The sequence below is a fragment of the Syngnathus typhle genome, linkage group LG9 (genome assembly GCF_033458585.1).
Source record: "Syngnathus typhle isolate RoL2023-S1 ecotype Sweden linkage group LG9, RoL_Styp_1.0, whole genome shotgun sequence".
Classification (NCBI taxonomy): domain Eukaryota; kingdom Metazoa; phylum Chordata; class Actinopteri; order Syngnathiformes; family Syngnathidae; genus Syngnathus; species Syngnathus typhle.
Window position 1 is genome coordinate 4,031,319 of NC_083746.1, and position 15,822 is coordinate 4,047,140.

Sequence of the window (15,822 nt, forward strand, 5' to 3'; positions counted from 1 at the left end):
CACACGGCCGTGCACCGGCACTAGTGGAGACATGCACGGGTCACCTGGTAGGTCACGGCCCCCCTACTGGTCATCCCCTGCTGTAAGACCGCATTGATTATTTGCTTGTCTGCAGGCACGCACTCAAGCATGAGCCTTTTTAGCATCGGCACATGCAGCATTGTGACACGTGTTTAATCTGTATGTGCGTGCGTGCGTGCGTTTGTGTGGTGTCAATTTGCATTTTCAGAACTTTTCTTAAAGCGCAACAATTCTTATCACCCATGACCAGGGATATAATAGCTCGACTCACTCTGTCTGTGATGGCTCAGAGTCTTCCCATTTGTGACATCTGTTAAGTTCAGGACTGCATATACAGTATTGTCACGAAATCAAATGATTAGGTCAATTCTAGCATATCGATGGCACAGTGCGGATTCCTCATGACGTAGGAGGTTTCGGCCCAATGCCAGCGATAAAATGTAATGTCGCAATCCAATGGTAACCTCGGTGGTAACATTTTGTGTATATATTTGATTGTGAACCACGTAAGTACAGAATCTAGTTTTTTTTCTTTACATCCTTACAGTCCAGTGAAATCCAAAAATCCATTTATATAACGGTCAACGCAAGAAAGTAAAAATATTTGTAGGTAACAATTTCTTGGCAGGGAATTTAGAAGCACAGTGAGTGAAAAAGAGAAGATGGCGGCTCCTCTAATTAAAGAAGGGAAAAAGTGTCATTGCATCTGTTGTGCACCCCCGATTCCGCAAATCAATACACAGCCTGTGCTGTCATCATCATCATCATTATGAAGAAGCAATTGAAGGGGGGGGGGGGGGAGTCGATCGGGCAGCTTCTACCACCATCGTTAAGAGAGACAAAGTGAGGGGAGATCAAACACTCACATCGGGGGCTTTATTTTCCTGCCCAGCACAAGTCAAAGTACAAGCTAACTATGTCGTGTGTAGTCTTCGTTCTATTTTTGAACAGACATTCTCGTGTTTTTTTTTTTTCTTCGCTTACCGCCAACCTTCTTTCAAGAGTCCCCAAAAAGTGAAAAGAAAAAGCAAAACACAAGTTAATCCTATTATGCCGGCAAAAATGACGGGGTGTGAGTTGCATATTATGTTAATGAGATATGCTGTCACATAAATATTTTTTTCCCCAAAATTTGAGTCAAACTCCAAATGACACAACTTGTTTTTAACTTTAAGTTTTCACCGAACACTTTTTGGACTCTAAAAGGTGAATCAAACTGCTCGCTAAGGTGCGTACCCCTGGTAAACATTCCCCGAGGCCTTCCCAAGAACAAATATTGATGACTGAAGCCTTGAAGGATCGTCGGATCGCTATCGTGTCTGTGTGTGTGCGTATGTTGTTCTCTTGGCCCAAAAGCAAAAGGGAGCGCTTGTATCCTTACGCAAACACAAGGGTGCACAAACGGCACACTTTTGATACGCATTAGCGTTGCAAATGTTTGCAACTATTTCGGTCTCATAGGAAGCTCTCTGGAATAACTTGCTTTGAATAAATGAATCCTGACAAGGGGAATCTGCATACAAAAACAGCAGGCTGGAGTACGCTGCCTGAATGCATACAGACTTCTTCAAATGGCTTTCTTTGTTTATCGAGCACAAACGTGGTCCTCTGCCCTTCCGTCTTATACAGTAAAATCTGAACATGCATTTTGAAATTAATAAAAGGTTCGCAGTGCATATAAGTAAGACTCTATCTAACGGCTGGAAAAGTAATTTCTTACATTAGCTATGAATAAATCTCCAGCAGCTCTTCTCCTATCGGAGGTGCTTGACTGACGATGATGGGTCTCAAGCGGATTAATCGAAGCGAATCAGTATGTATATTGAGATACCTATCAAGTCATCTGTTATCGGCGAGAGATATCTTTGATGGAAATTCCATATTTACAGTGCAGATAAGTTCATTCCCATGTATGTCCAACGACACCATTGCATTGTAACTTCTCGAACTGAGCCGTACCGTATCAAATCGAATCGTGGTCCACCTAAATCATTCCACTTCAAAACTGTCCTTGGATCATATCGTACCCTCTGTATCAACATACACGTTTACGATATTCCTTCTTGGCTTTGTCAGCCATTTTCATCCATTATTATGGTCATTAACACAACAGTCAAACAGCGTTGCAGTCTCATGCCGCACAAATCACATCTTCCATCATCAAACACAGACACGCTAGCCAAGTTCCCTGAAAGCTCTTCCTGAAAGCATTTAGTTGGCTAACGTATGTGCCCTGGGATGCAACTGGCTCTGCATTGTGCAGTGTCGTCGTCACATTAATCTAATTAAATGTTGCTGAATATGAGGCCCTGTCTCTGATGAGGACTACACTCCCCCCCACCCCAGAATAAGATGCCAACATAGCTGCAGAAAAGGTGCCGTTCTCCAAACTTGTCATTGACTTACGCTATGCACCTCTTCCCCTGTTCCCACTTGTGTAATTAGGAGCGCATCGACATCATCTGGGGTGGGGGTGGGGTGTAAATAGAGCTGTAGGGGCCTGTCATATGAGCATGAGCGGTGGCGGAGAGAGCAGGGTCCTCGTCGCGCCGAGGGATGAGAAGATGGTCGTGATTGACAGCTACCTCGAGACCGGCCTGATGGAGTTGTCAAGGCGTCGCACTCACGGCAGATGTCGTTCGCCGCGCTACGTTGCACGCTCACTAGCATGCATCGTGGAAAGTTGTTTTTTGTTGCAGTGCTGTAGTGATTCCATTTTTTGCTTCCAACAAGCAGTTCCACCACTGCTACCGAGTTTGTTCAATAAATGAGAGGGTACCATCATGGTGTGGGAAAGCCACGGCGATCCCGCGTGTGGGAACTCAGTGGGTAAACTATCCCGTTTCTCACTTGGGCTGTCAGAGCAGGGTGTTCGTTTAGACAAGGTGGATTGTGTTACTGGCAGGACAAGATAGCAAAGGGTTTTCCCGTGAAAATCGACACTCTGATTCAGATGCGGTAGCGTTTCATCACGTGTCCAATGTGAGTCAGCGGGGTGCATTTGTTTATGGAATCCTTTCCCATCATCGGCAGATGTAAAAGGAAACTACGATTGCTGTACCTAATGACAACGTTCTAGTACGGGGATGTGTTCACTCCAGGGATTGCACCAAGTCAAATATGGAGGTGTACATTCTCAAAATTCTCAAAGGGGTTGCTCATTGCTCTTTGTAAAGACTTATCCAGGCAATCAGAAAAAGAAAATGATGACAATAATGAATGCAATTACACATGAGAGAGAATTACAACATGACAAATCCCCACATGGTATCGATTCTCCACCCATGAAACCTGGATGGACCAGGAACTATAAATGGTATCTAAGTATCCATATAAAAGCAGCACTTTCAGCATGATCAGGATTATAAGACCCAATTTCTTCTGCATCACAGGAAAAAGTACAGTTAAAACAAATATGGCCACCATGCAAGCTTTACTTGTCTCCTGCACAGCTGCTACCCAGCCTGCGGTGGCATCAGCCCTGCTCACCCCATCAACCCTCCCAAGCTACCCATCATCTGGAGTGGTGGTGGTGGTGGGGTGGGAGGCCGATGGGAATCAGCTGACTGGCACCGAGCTGCCAACCAGATGATGGGTGGATCCCGAAGGGATGGGGATATAATGTAGGAGGGTTAGGCTACTAGTGAACCTGAGGAGAAGTGGCAGATTGTATACAATCTAGTGCCACTAAGAGGTATCTCGTCAACAGTGGGTGAGTTTGTTCATTGATTTATTTATTTTTCTCCCATCAGCAATCTGATTATCCATCTGGGCTTTAAGTGTTTTACTAGCTCTAAGTTAAATTGTACTTTGAAACCTGCCAAAACACAACTCACAAATTTTCGTCATACAAGCTTAGCAGAACAGATGCCGGGTGACACACACAAAAAAAAACTACAGGATATTGAAGGAATTTCCATCATTTTAGAGACACTGAGAAGGAAATAGGAAATTAAAATGATTTTCTGACCTCTTTATAAGGTGGTGTCTTATAATGTCCTGCTGGGCCACCGTTTTCCATCAGGAAATCTGATCAGTCAGTAAGAAAAAAAAAATAATTCAGGCCAAAAGTAGATTACAAAGAAACAGCAATGGCAACACGGAACACAGTCGAAGAAGATGAGTGCTGCAATGTGGGCGTCATAAAAATGTGCTCCGAAGCCGCCTTCGCTCAGGGCAAGTCTCTATTGAAACAAAGTCCAGAATTGAAGGCCGAGTAGAGGTTGTGACCTAAACTAGGTCATGTGGCCTTATGAATTTGAACCAACTGCGTATGCATGAAGATTTTGAATACTGTATATAATAACAAAGGCAATGCTATTTTATTTTTGATCTATTGTGAGGGTGGGCTGAAACATAACCTTGCACGAGAAATGAGAGATTACTGTACTGCAGCTTACAGCTAAAGTCAACATGTGTTTATTAATGTCATTTGATTTATTTTGTGGGTTTTTTTTCCCCCAAATCCGATTGTCCATCTGGACTTAAATCATTTTATTAGCTCCATCTAGAATTATATTTTGAAACCTGCCAAATACCACTCACAAACTTTCATCATATAAGCTTAGTGGAACAGCTGCCGGGTGACACATGTTGAGTTGGTGGGGAGGGGGGGGGGGGGGGGCGGGTGGGGCAGGGGGGGACAACTAAAAGAAAGTCCATACAGGAACTAGAAGGAATTTATTTTAGAGAAACCAAGGAAGAGGGTAAAACTTAAAATGATTCCCTGGCTCTTCAAATGACTGCGTTTTCATGTCCTGCTGTGCCATTGCTTTCCATTGGGAAAACCAGACAAGCTCAGCTCCATGTATGGAAGGTAAAATTAAAGTTGAAAGAGCTTCAAGCCCACAACTGGAAATTTGTCATAAAATGTGAACAAAATCCATCAGAGGTGAATAAATGATGGATTCTTGGAAATAGGAACGTTTTCATAACAAGTCAGATCATTCTAAAATGACAATTCTGAGAATTTAGTATGTTTTTCCTGCAAAAAAAGTCATGTAGTTTGATGAAAACTGACATGAGGTTGTGCTAATAAAGCCAGTATGTATGATATAACCCTAACGTAGCATTTTCGTGAGGTCATGTTATAATCGTATAAAACTATATGAGCCGTTATGCAGAGATGTTGTCTTTGTGAGATTCCATTCACACGCAGCCTTGTGGCATCCCACTGATTCACCGCATCAACCCAAACACAGAGATGGTCAGGCTCCGTCACCATCGCCGTGCTCCTTGGCAGACCCCCACCCCGACCCACATTGTCATGACAACGGCCCCCAACAAAGAGATTTAACAGTTTGACGTTGATACAGAGCGTCTTCCAAATCAATCTTCAGTGAAGACACATCTCATTGAGGAATTAGTTTTAATGGTAAAACATTGCATGTAAATATCAACCAGCTTATTGTAGAGGCTTTAATTATTACCATTAATATGAATTGTCCAGCAGACAACAGAAGCCAGCGTGAAGATGTTTTAAGCACAAAAATAAAGATAAATTGTCCTCAAAGATTTTAGCAGGTATCTTTTAAATAACTTTTCAAATTATTTAACACTTTGAGGGCAATGTCTCATGATAATTTTGATTAAAAATAAAAGCACTAGAGGAGTTTGTTTGAAAAAGAATTGTTTGTGCGACGTCATGTATGGTTGCTGTCATGACCTTATTCAAAGATGCAAACAGACACACAGACACACTCATACTCACAGTATAGTACGTTAAAATTCATTGGATAGAATGCCTAGCTTTTTTTCTTCTTCTTCTAATTGCATGAGCATACACAAGGCACTCTATGATGGGTTGGGAGGGGATGATGATTCTAAGGGTCCTAGAAAATATATAATCAAAGGCAAAGTCATGGAGAAGGGCCAAAGTCAGAATTCTTTTACTGGGCCCCACATCACACACGCGTGTTCATACACAAATGCACCTGTGGTCCAACACAGAGCCCCGAGTAAATAATTCACTATATTTACCTGCTCACTTCATAAGCTAGTTTGCTTGTGAGATAAATAAATGATAAATAAATGAAGCAAGAGGGCCAACAAGGGAATACATGCATAGCTAATTGAGCAGTAGGGAAATGGGGGGGATGGGACGGGATGCAATCGTGTGGATATACAGGTTGGTCTCAGCCAGAGGTATGTTGCCACCTTCTGGTGCTGGAGACACACTTCAAGAAGCAAAAGGTTCACTTTGTGATAGCTTCCAAACTCCTGTAATACTAACAGAGCAGGACCACTGCAGGTGTCTCTTTGCCTTTGCCACAAAACCTTAGGATCAACTTCATTAGCACAAGATACAATAAAATAAAAATAAAAAGTATACACACCTTTGCTCAAATATTTGTTGTCAGATAATAAATGTCAACAATATAAATAATTTCAAAATAGTTTCCTGTATTAATGTGACCATACAACTCAGTTGAAAAAATCTTTCATAGAGGAAAAGTAAACATTTAAAAACATCAAATTAAGTGGTTGTACAAGTCCCCCACATACTCTTACAATTAGGGACATTCAAATTCATGTTCAACGGCAGTCACAATTTGAAATGTCTCTGTTTAACCTAGAGTAAAGTTTCTATGGGCTTTTCCTCATTTTTTTTGTAGTCATATTTTATAGAACAAGAATAGCCCATAGAGAGCTTCCACAGCATCAGAGGGATCTCAATATCTAAATCAGGAGAAGGGTACAAAAGGATTTCAGACATTAAATTAACCGTGGAACAGCCATCGCGGGGAGGAAAATATGGCACAGCATTACCAAAAACTCCACATCCCTCCAAAACTGATAAAAAGACAAGACGAAAATTGGCTGCCAAGGGGCCAACAGCAATATTGATGGAACTTCTGGAATTTCTGGCTCTTCAGTACATGTAACAACAATCGACCATCTTCTTCACACGTCTGGGCTATAAAAAAAGGTGACAATAAGAAAGAAATATAGAAACACACACATGGAATTTTCCAAAAACATGTGGAGAAATGTAAAAGAGCAAAACACACTGTTCCAAATACAAGCCTGTGCGAGCACAACATTTTCAGACGAGAGCCAGAAAGTAAAACAATGCCTACAAACTACAAACATGACTTCATTTGCGTTGATCCTGATTCCACATATTTGCTCATCATTTCAACATTATTCTTCCTTTCTCTCAAATAGTTTCATCTGCTCTGTGGTCGAGTTCCGCAAAACCTCAGCTGTATTTGGAGTGAAAATATTGTTTTGCACGTCGCCGCAGCTGCTCCACTTTGCCTAATGTGGGCCTTTGAGGAGCAGCTAAGAGCTTTACTCCGACAGCTCGCCCGCCCCCTTTGAAGGAAAGATACTGGATATCCCCTCGGATCTGGAACACGGTCCCAGAGTAAACACTGGTGGTCTGGAGGTTAACTCGCCCAAGCGCTCGTATGGCCGTGCTGCTGAAATGCATACGGCTTCAATGAGAATGACCCCCTCTGGTCTTCTTGTCGGCCTCGGCCTGCCGGAGCCCCTTCGCAACTCTGTGCGCCATCTTTGGACACTGTGCATGAGTGTGATCCGTGCTTGTCAGCACCAATTATATGGCTTTAATTGCAAAAACACATTAAGCTGAAGTTAAATCCTTCTCCTGTATGGCAAACCTCCAGGAATTGGACCCGGCACGCTCCTGTCTACTTCCTCTACCCCCTTCTTTGAACAGAATGTTTATGTTTCTTTAAATCAGGGGTGTCCAAACTCTTCAATCCATTTCCGCCTTATGCTTTGAAATGCATCAACTTTGAGAACAATCCAATTTAAATATTATTTATTAATAAATTCATTGAAACCCCCTCCTTTTTACATGAAAATGAAAAATATTCATGAATAAATTATAAAATACATGACCATAGCGGGAACATTAAACACATATATTATATACATTTAGGTTACAATTTATCTTTCTAAACTCAAGTAAATATTAGAATGATTCTAGAAGATCGTGCCTAGTTTTGAATACGGTAACTTACACTTATTAAAATGCTTCATAAAGTGAAACATGTTAAATTCAAGGCATCATTTTTCATTTCTTTTTTGAGATTCCGGTACTGCGCTGATATAAAATCACAAAACGGCTCGAATAATTTCTAACCCAGATTTTCAACCCATGCTTGTCAGCGCCAATTACACTAACTGCAAAACCATCCATTTAAAGTGTTGCCCTTTGTCTCAAAGCCAAACCTCCAGGAATTAAAGAGCCACAACTTTCTGCTTCTGTACCATCTGGCAAAATTAAATAACATTCCACAGTGTTCATTTACTAACAATTAAAGACAAGCACAATGTACCAACAGACAGGAATTCTAATGCACAAGTGATTTGAAATGTAATCGTCATCAAATTCTAAGCTTAGTCATGGTCCATTGTGAGCTTTGTCATATGATTGACAGACTGTTGACAGAAGCATTGGAGTACTATTTAGCAAGGTCCCAGGACCCCGATAAAATTGATGGGCTCACTAATTGGCAAAAGGAAAGAGTGAGAGGAATATATGTTAAAGTTGGGGATGAAAATGTTCATGTTGATATGTTGTCATACAGCAAGTGTGATGCTTGACCACCTGTGTGTGAGTGTGTGTGTGTGAGTGTGTGTGTGTGTGTGTGCGTGCACGCGCATGTGTGACAATAGCTACTAAAATTCACAACACAAACACACTTTCATACAGCACCTATTCCCAACATTGTTTCTAGTTTCTGTAGTTTTAGTAGTTTTCCTTCAAATCTATAATAATTAAAAGAAAAATGTAATATTCGTTTTCCTTGTTCCTCAAAGAATTGTCATAAAAAAACTATCAAAAGATAAAATGATCGTATTTTTTAATTTTAGATTCATATTATCTATAGGCCTATATTAGTTAATTATTTCTTGACTTGATTTCAATTAGATTTGAAAGTGCTCACCAAAATGGATATTCAACAATGCATTTTCATAAATTCAATGGGATCAGAGATGTAAAACTATTGTATTGGATTATGTTATAGATTAAGTTATTTAGATATTTGTTTTAATTGGGAATCTTTTTTTATAAAAATCTTTGTTGTTACATTGCTGGAAAAGTAAATTACAGGCACCTATAAAACAAAATAGTCCATTTAAAATTAGTCTTCAATAACTACTTAAAAATTTATTAAAAAATAAAGATGCAATCTATAATAATCCAATAATAAATTCGGTATGATCAAAGCACTTCCTCTTAGTCTCCACTAATTCTCCATTTATTGAAAAAGCTTGTCTGCATGCGTTTCTCCATGCAGTGCAGTTTTATGGGCAGCACTGCCCCTAGAGGTTGAACTGTAAACTACAGCCATATTTAGCTCCAGTATTGAGTGTAAAGCTTTTGTAACAAATGAAGTTTCAAGATCTTGGATTGTGCAAAGAGCTTTCATATTCTTTCTTTTTTATTTATCTTCATTTGACATTCTTTAGGTTGGCAGCTGCTCCCTCTCACATTACAGTAAACACACGCACAAGTGCACACACACACGCACACACACGCACACAGACGTAAGTGATTTCAGATTTCCAGTGAAAGGGTAAAAATGAGAATTTGGGGCTTTAATTGCTTTTTCATGATCCGGCAACGGTGCGGCGAAATGCGGCGTAAAGAAGCCCAATTAGAGTCTTTTGAGCAGCGGCTGCAGACAGCGGGGTTCAAGCCTTGATTGTCTTTCTCCACTAGCTGCAAGGTGATAGCGGTCTGGACCCCTATTACCCTTGCAGCCGTCTGTTAAATTTGCCAAGAAAAAAAAAAAAAAACTGCACCCGGGCTCTCGAGAACAAAAGGCTCAGCGGTTTCGCCAAAAGAACCCGGGAAAGAAGGATCCCTGAAGGATGCATTCATTTGGTGAGCGCTGGCTCTGGCCATTGGAGCAAGCAGGAAGCTCGACTCTTTCGGCCGCTTCAAAATGCAACGGCAAGTCGTTCACAGCAGATGCTTCGTATTAATTGGTCTACCAAGGCTTGACCCCGGCTCCCGTGCTCATATTTAGTATTTGGTATAAGCTGACTTCTTGAGGGAGCGCTTGTGGCGTTGCCTCTCATTCGGCCGCCGCCATGACGGATGGGCCTGTCTTTTTTTTGGGTATGGATGTAGAGCGCAAAGGCGGGCCATATGCCACTGGCACGGACCCCGTTCCAAACACCGCCTACTGCAGGAGGCAGGGAGGGAAGACGCGCAAGACGAGTCAGCAGGATGAAAGCGGAGAAAAAGAACGATGCCACCACCAAAACACACCTTTGGGTGACTTTGGAGAAAGTGGTGGAGTTGTGCACCCTGGTTGCTATCATTGATGTTTGACTCGAGGAGTACACACATGCAGATAATCGGGCTGATCTCAAGCCCAACGGCCCCTTCTGATCCAAGTCACAAGGCTCAGTTATCAAAACCGATCATACTCTCGTTTATCTGTTATCAGATAACACTGGTCGACATCAAATTTTATACTGATGCCTTGACACTGATTTACTACTAAATGTCTTTGCTTTTTTCCTAGCACATCAAGTTTTTGAGATATTTTCATTTTGTGTTTGTAAGTTTGACCTATGAAAGCTTGCGCAATACCGATTTTACCATGTCATTTGACAGGTTACAAACCAAACCAGGAACCAAATCCTTATCAATTTATATTTGCAAAATTTTTTTCGCACAATCTATTTATAACAATGTCAAGTTTTTGAATAAAGGGATAGAAATTAGAACGTTTGTTTGTTTCCAGTTATTAAAAAAAAATCATCAGATTAATCGTTTATTGAAATAATCCTTTTCTGTACCTTACTCTATTTTGATGCAGATCTAGCTAAGGGGTGCACATTTTTATTATTCACTGGATTTGTCTAGAAAGGTGTACAAAAGTTAATGTCAGTTTTGATCCAAATTATTTCTTTGCTGGAGCTCTGCGTTGTACCAAGCACTTAGATGATGTCTTCACACACAAGCAAAACAGTGTGTGGATGTATTTTCTTTTATGACAGAAGTAACCATGGATGGAAGTAGGAGGTGTGAGGTGGGGAGATGGCACAGGGGGCAGGTCCATCTGTCCCAAGCAGCTTTTCCCCCTCTCCCCCCATGAGAGAAGCACAGCTGTTACTGCAAGGCCCGATACTGTCCACTACCCCCCCCCCCCTCCTCCCCTCCTCTGAGGATGAAACGAAGCGGCCCGCGGTGCAGTCAGGCTGCACGTCTGCAATTTCAGACCTCTTTAGATTCATTCTTCATGCTCGCCACAAATGAATAATGCGCACATTAACTGCTGCCGGTTAATACATTTCCATCTCGTTGCACTGTTATTGTTTTTCCAAATAGGGCCCGCAGCGTAACCCAAAAGCAAAGCGCACACACCTCAAAGACATTAAAAAGACCTCCTTAAATGCTCATCCTTGCTTTTACTACTTTGAAAAATCAAAACATAAACATTTATATGATTAGTGTATGATTTTCAACAATTTGTCCCCGAAGGGGGCTCCACCACAACGTAACAAGACTCACAGCTTTTGTCAGGAAGCCAAATTGGCACCGCTAGATCCATTATGTTAGCAGGCCCCTACCACCATTTTGGCACCCCTTATAGAAAATAATAACTTTCGGGGGACATACTGTACCACATGCTTGCCACTGCCGTGTTAACCTCACAGGTTTTGCTTGTGTACCCTTGAACCTTTGACTCGTGTATCTTTGAGACACTCTGAATATGTGCAATAGCTTGTAAAAATCAGGCCTAACATTATTGTAGATTGCAGCAATGAATTCTTACTGTTCCGTACTTGTATTAGTGACATTTCGTCTAAACGACCCGAATTCTTCTTAAAGTGGCCATGGGGAGTTTATTTAATGAACTGCAGAGTACCAAGCATTTTTCATTCACTGTGGGTAGTGTAAGTTGTGCGACAGATATTTAAATTATCCTTTTCCTGACTACTTTGTACCTTTGTAGCAGTGAAACGTACAACATCTATCGTCTGTGTTATGCCTACTTATTGTAAAAAAGAAAAAAAATAGCTCCACTTACCAGTAAATCACAAACTGTTGTTGGTGCTGTTTTTAAATCACACTTGACCTGGTGTATTTTGGCAATGGCAAACTGAAAAATACAAAAAAAAAAGCATAGGTCAAAGGTCAGCATTGCAAATCTCAGTGTTCGTGTAAAAAAGCTGGTGGGCGAAATGACGATGAGGAGATGATACCTCGAAATGATTTGAGCAAAGCATGTCAGTGGTTGCCCTTCTTATGAACTCTCAGGTTCAAAAAAGATTGGTGACTTCTGATTTAAGATTTTCAATCAGTCCATAACCTGACTGCAAGGCAGACATGCCAACCACTATCACACCACGCTGCCCTGTTTTAGCTTAATTAACTTAATTATGATCAAGCTTCTATTGAAGCTGGAGTGACTAGGTAACTATGGTGATAATTTTGGCTGAACAACTCTCAAAGAGGAGGCGGGGGTGTTTGATTATTTTGGAAGGGTGGGAGCGGGACGGGGGGTCTTTTGGAAGCTCTGTTTTGTGTAGCATGGCTGTAAATGCCAAGGCTTGTAAAGGCAACAGGGCCGATAACTGGTGACAGTAGCACTCCTTGACATGACAGAGCGCATCCATGCCAGACGGACACAGAGATATCGGGGAGGCACCCTGACATTTGGGGGAGGGGACTGATGGTTGTTGTTGTTGTGCGTCTAGTGATGCAGCGATGTCGAGTAACATGATCTGGATGACGCGGACGGAGTGGTTCCCTTGTTGAAATAGGGACCCCCGGCACTACTACACGAAATACATGAGGAGGGGTGGCCGTGAGGATGGCGTCAAGTGAGCAGAATTGACATCAATTAGACAAGCAAGAGGGAGGTGCCCATCAGAGCCCATTAGGATTGTTGTGGTTAGGGTGGAGGGTGGGGGGCAACTCACTCCAAGATTTTAACATGATCCAACTGTATGTATTTCCTGCATTTTATCCAAAGTCATCACGCTTCTAAGCCACATTCTGTTTAGGTTGGAATTGTTCATGGCTGAGAGTGTCACTATAAGCAAACTAGACAGCGTTTAAATATAGTGAACATAAAATCTGCTTCTTATTTGACCTAAAAGACAATTTTCTTGACCCAATTTGATCCTGGCTTGACAGATCTGCTCTTGGATTCCAAAAAAGCCAGAGGCCAGGACTCAAATATACCCAACCTCAAAACTCTGAGGTTGTGAGGATGCGCGAAGCACTTGTCCATCATAAACACACACACACACACACACGCCTATCATCTCCCATAAGGACAGCTCAATAAATTGTATGAATGTTGTTGCCGGGTGATTAAATTCACTAGAGTGCATATCTTTTATTTTGTTGGGGGTTGTTGTGCAAAGAAGCACACCCGCTGTTCTGAGATTAGTTCAAAAATAGTGAAGAACCCCTCCAAGCGCACACACATAGTACACACACACACATACGCACGCACTTATTGAAAACACTCCTGCAACAAGTGCTACTTTTATTCCTTATATAGGAAAATAAATAAAATAGATTTTGCACATGGAGTGTTTTCCCCCTCTTGAGTTCCAAAAGAACTCCACCTGGGATCAGACCCAGTGATATCATTATGACGGACAATCCAAGCGGGTAAAAGGTGTGCAATGCTGAGCGAGGCGAACAAGGAGAGGACTTCATAAGCCGCTAGTATCCCATCTTTTATTAATGTCACTCCCTGGGAAGTCTCAGGTTTTGCCTCTCAGTTAGAATGTCTAATGAAGCTGTGAGCGGACGGACCGGTGAGTCCATCTCTTTAATACCAGACATATTTTATGATAATGAAAGGTAGTCAAAGAATGATGGTGATAAAAGTGTAGTGCCCTCCTCTCATTGACACGACTGCACAGCTGTGCAGCGACGGCAGCAGCAGGCGTTGCAAGAGAAGGATCCCTGCCAAAAAGTAAAGAAGGGGATCCGTAAAGTACATTAAGTCAGCGACCGATGTTTCGTACGTCATTACGGCGCGTGACTGACTATAATAATACAGTATGAGCGCTCAGTCTTGAATGTCACCATTTAATCCTGTTCCGTCTGCAATTGCTCCATAGCGTGGAGCTCTTTCACCGTGGTGACCTTTACACTAGTACACTTGAAAAAGCTGCAGTGTTCTATGACAGTCACTTAAGTGACAGTCATCATGGGCAAAAAATATTGGGACCCCTTGTGCTTCAGATAATGCAATACTTCACCCAGAAAATGACTAATTATAAATTCAGTGCTCGCGTTTGTTTTGTTTGCATTGGAATGACACACAAAAAAAGTTGAATAGAAAAAAAAAGAAAAGAAAAGAATTTGAACGTCCACGCACTCTCAAACTGGACCACTGGATCATCACTTTTCAAGGGAATCCCAAAAAGTTTGCATCGTAAAAAAAGAGCAAGTCATTTCCAACAATTTAGTCAATACGATGTAATACCATATTTTCTTAGTATGATGATGGCTTTGCAGGTGACTAAGTGGGTCTAAGGCCACCCACTGATTGATTTCATTATTCAATTAAGAGCTGCGTCCCGAGACTTTTGTCCATATGGTCGACATCCCGCTATTAGTTGCATATTTAGGGGGATCGAATATCAAATACTACCCCCCCGTGGAGATGTGAAGAATAAGAAGTTGAAAGCATCAAAGTAACAAGTGGTGCATTGTACTGTAAGTACAAACAAACCTTAAAATGAAACCAGCCCTATCGCATCTTCAAAAAGTTCCATGCTTAGCTGAAGGAAGCAGGTGAAAAAATAGAAGTGTATTGACCTTTGAACCCGGGTGCACACTTGTTGACTGATGTTTCACACTGAGGTCGCTTGATCCCTCGGCTGTGTTCTTCACTATCTGTGTGAGTGTGTGTGTGTTTTGTCCCCAGGGGAGAGCATCCCCAGTCCCCCCCGCCCCCCTTTCTTTGAAGCTGCTATGTTTTCATGAAGAGTCCGCCATCGGTTTCCTGTCCTCTGTGACCTTGTGTCTTCGTGTGGACACGCACAAAAATAAAAATAAGAAACACCTTTCTCCTATTAGGGAGTGGCCGCAGGGTAGCAAATAGCCAAGTACCATCGCGTTGATAAAATAAACCAAAACAAAGACTACCGCACGGTGTGATCATCATTCGTGTCATCATATGGTGCGAACTTCCATTTACTGTATACATGGGTAGTTAGTGTATGACTCTAGAGGACAAGGGTCAATCCAAGTTAGGATTTTTTTTTGTGGGCCTCACATATGCGGCAATGTTGCGTCCAGCTGAGACAACATCGTGCAAAGGCCGATGGGTTCCACATGGCGATCATCAAGCGGAGCAGAAGTAATAACAACAGTTAACACAGCGAGAGGCTGACACCTGTGTCGTCTATGACACACGACAATCTAATTAAGAAACATCACACGGGAAGGAGCTAGGAAACCACCCTTTAATTTAGATGTAAAAATCAGTTGGATTGTGAAGAGGTGTTTGATGTCGGCAGCGGATGGGCGTACCCTCAGGGCGTGTGGCGTTTGCGCTGGTCCAGTTTGCGTCGGAGCATGTTGTAGTTGTCTCGTGTGCCCGGGGCCTTTGGGTCCAACTTAAGAGACAACTCGTAGTGTTTCTGTGCCAGTTCCAGCTTGCCCCAGCGATGGTAAAGGACAGCTGCAGAAGATACAGACAAATACATATTTATTTAGCATGGTTGGGCTTCTACTCAATAGAATACGATGTGCAAACAAAGGACCAGATGATATTTTGATTAATTCACTTAACTGGTGTTGCATGTTTTATTTTGGACACTTTCGAAAGG

At 42.0% G+C, this 15,822-nt stretch overlaps 1 protein-coding gene across 4 annotated transcripts in view; it reads right to left on the reverse strand.

Moving 5' to 3' along the window:
* The window catches only part of tmtc4 (transmembrane O-mannosyltransferase targeting cadherins 4), a 28,228-nt gene that overhangs the window by 3,722 nt on the left and 8,684 nt on the right, over positions 1 to 15,822 (reverse strand). Inside the window, exons 19-21 of one of the 4 annotated variants that reach the window (XR_009715777.1) lie at positions 15,524 to 15,674; positions 12,048 to 12,119; positions 3,992 to 4,050 (exon numbers count right to left, since the gene is read on the reverse strand). Coding sequence is in view for 1 of the 4 variants with exons in the window: in XM_061287451.1 (XP_061143435.1) it covers positions 15,526 to 15,674 (149 nt within the window). In the remaining 3 variants the exon portion in view is untranslated. Of the gene's footprint in view, positions 1 to 3,991; positions 4,051 to 6,921; positions 6,938 to 12,047; positions 12,120 to 15,442; positions 15,675 to 15,822 lie in introns of those variants that run through there. The other 3 variants (XR_009715779.1, XR_009715778.1, XM_061287451.1) reach the window with 3 other exon arrangements.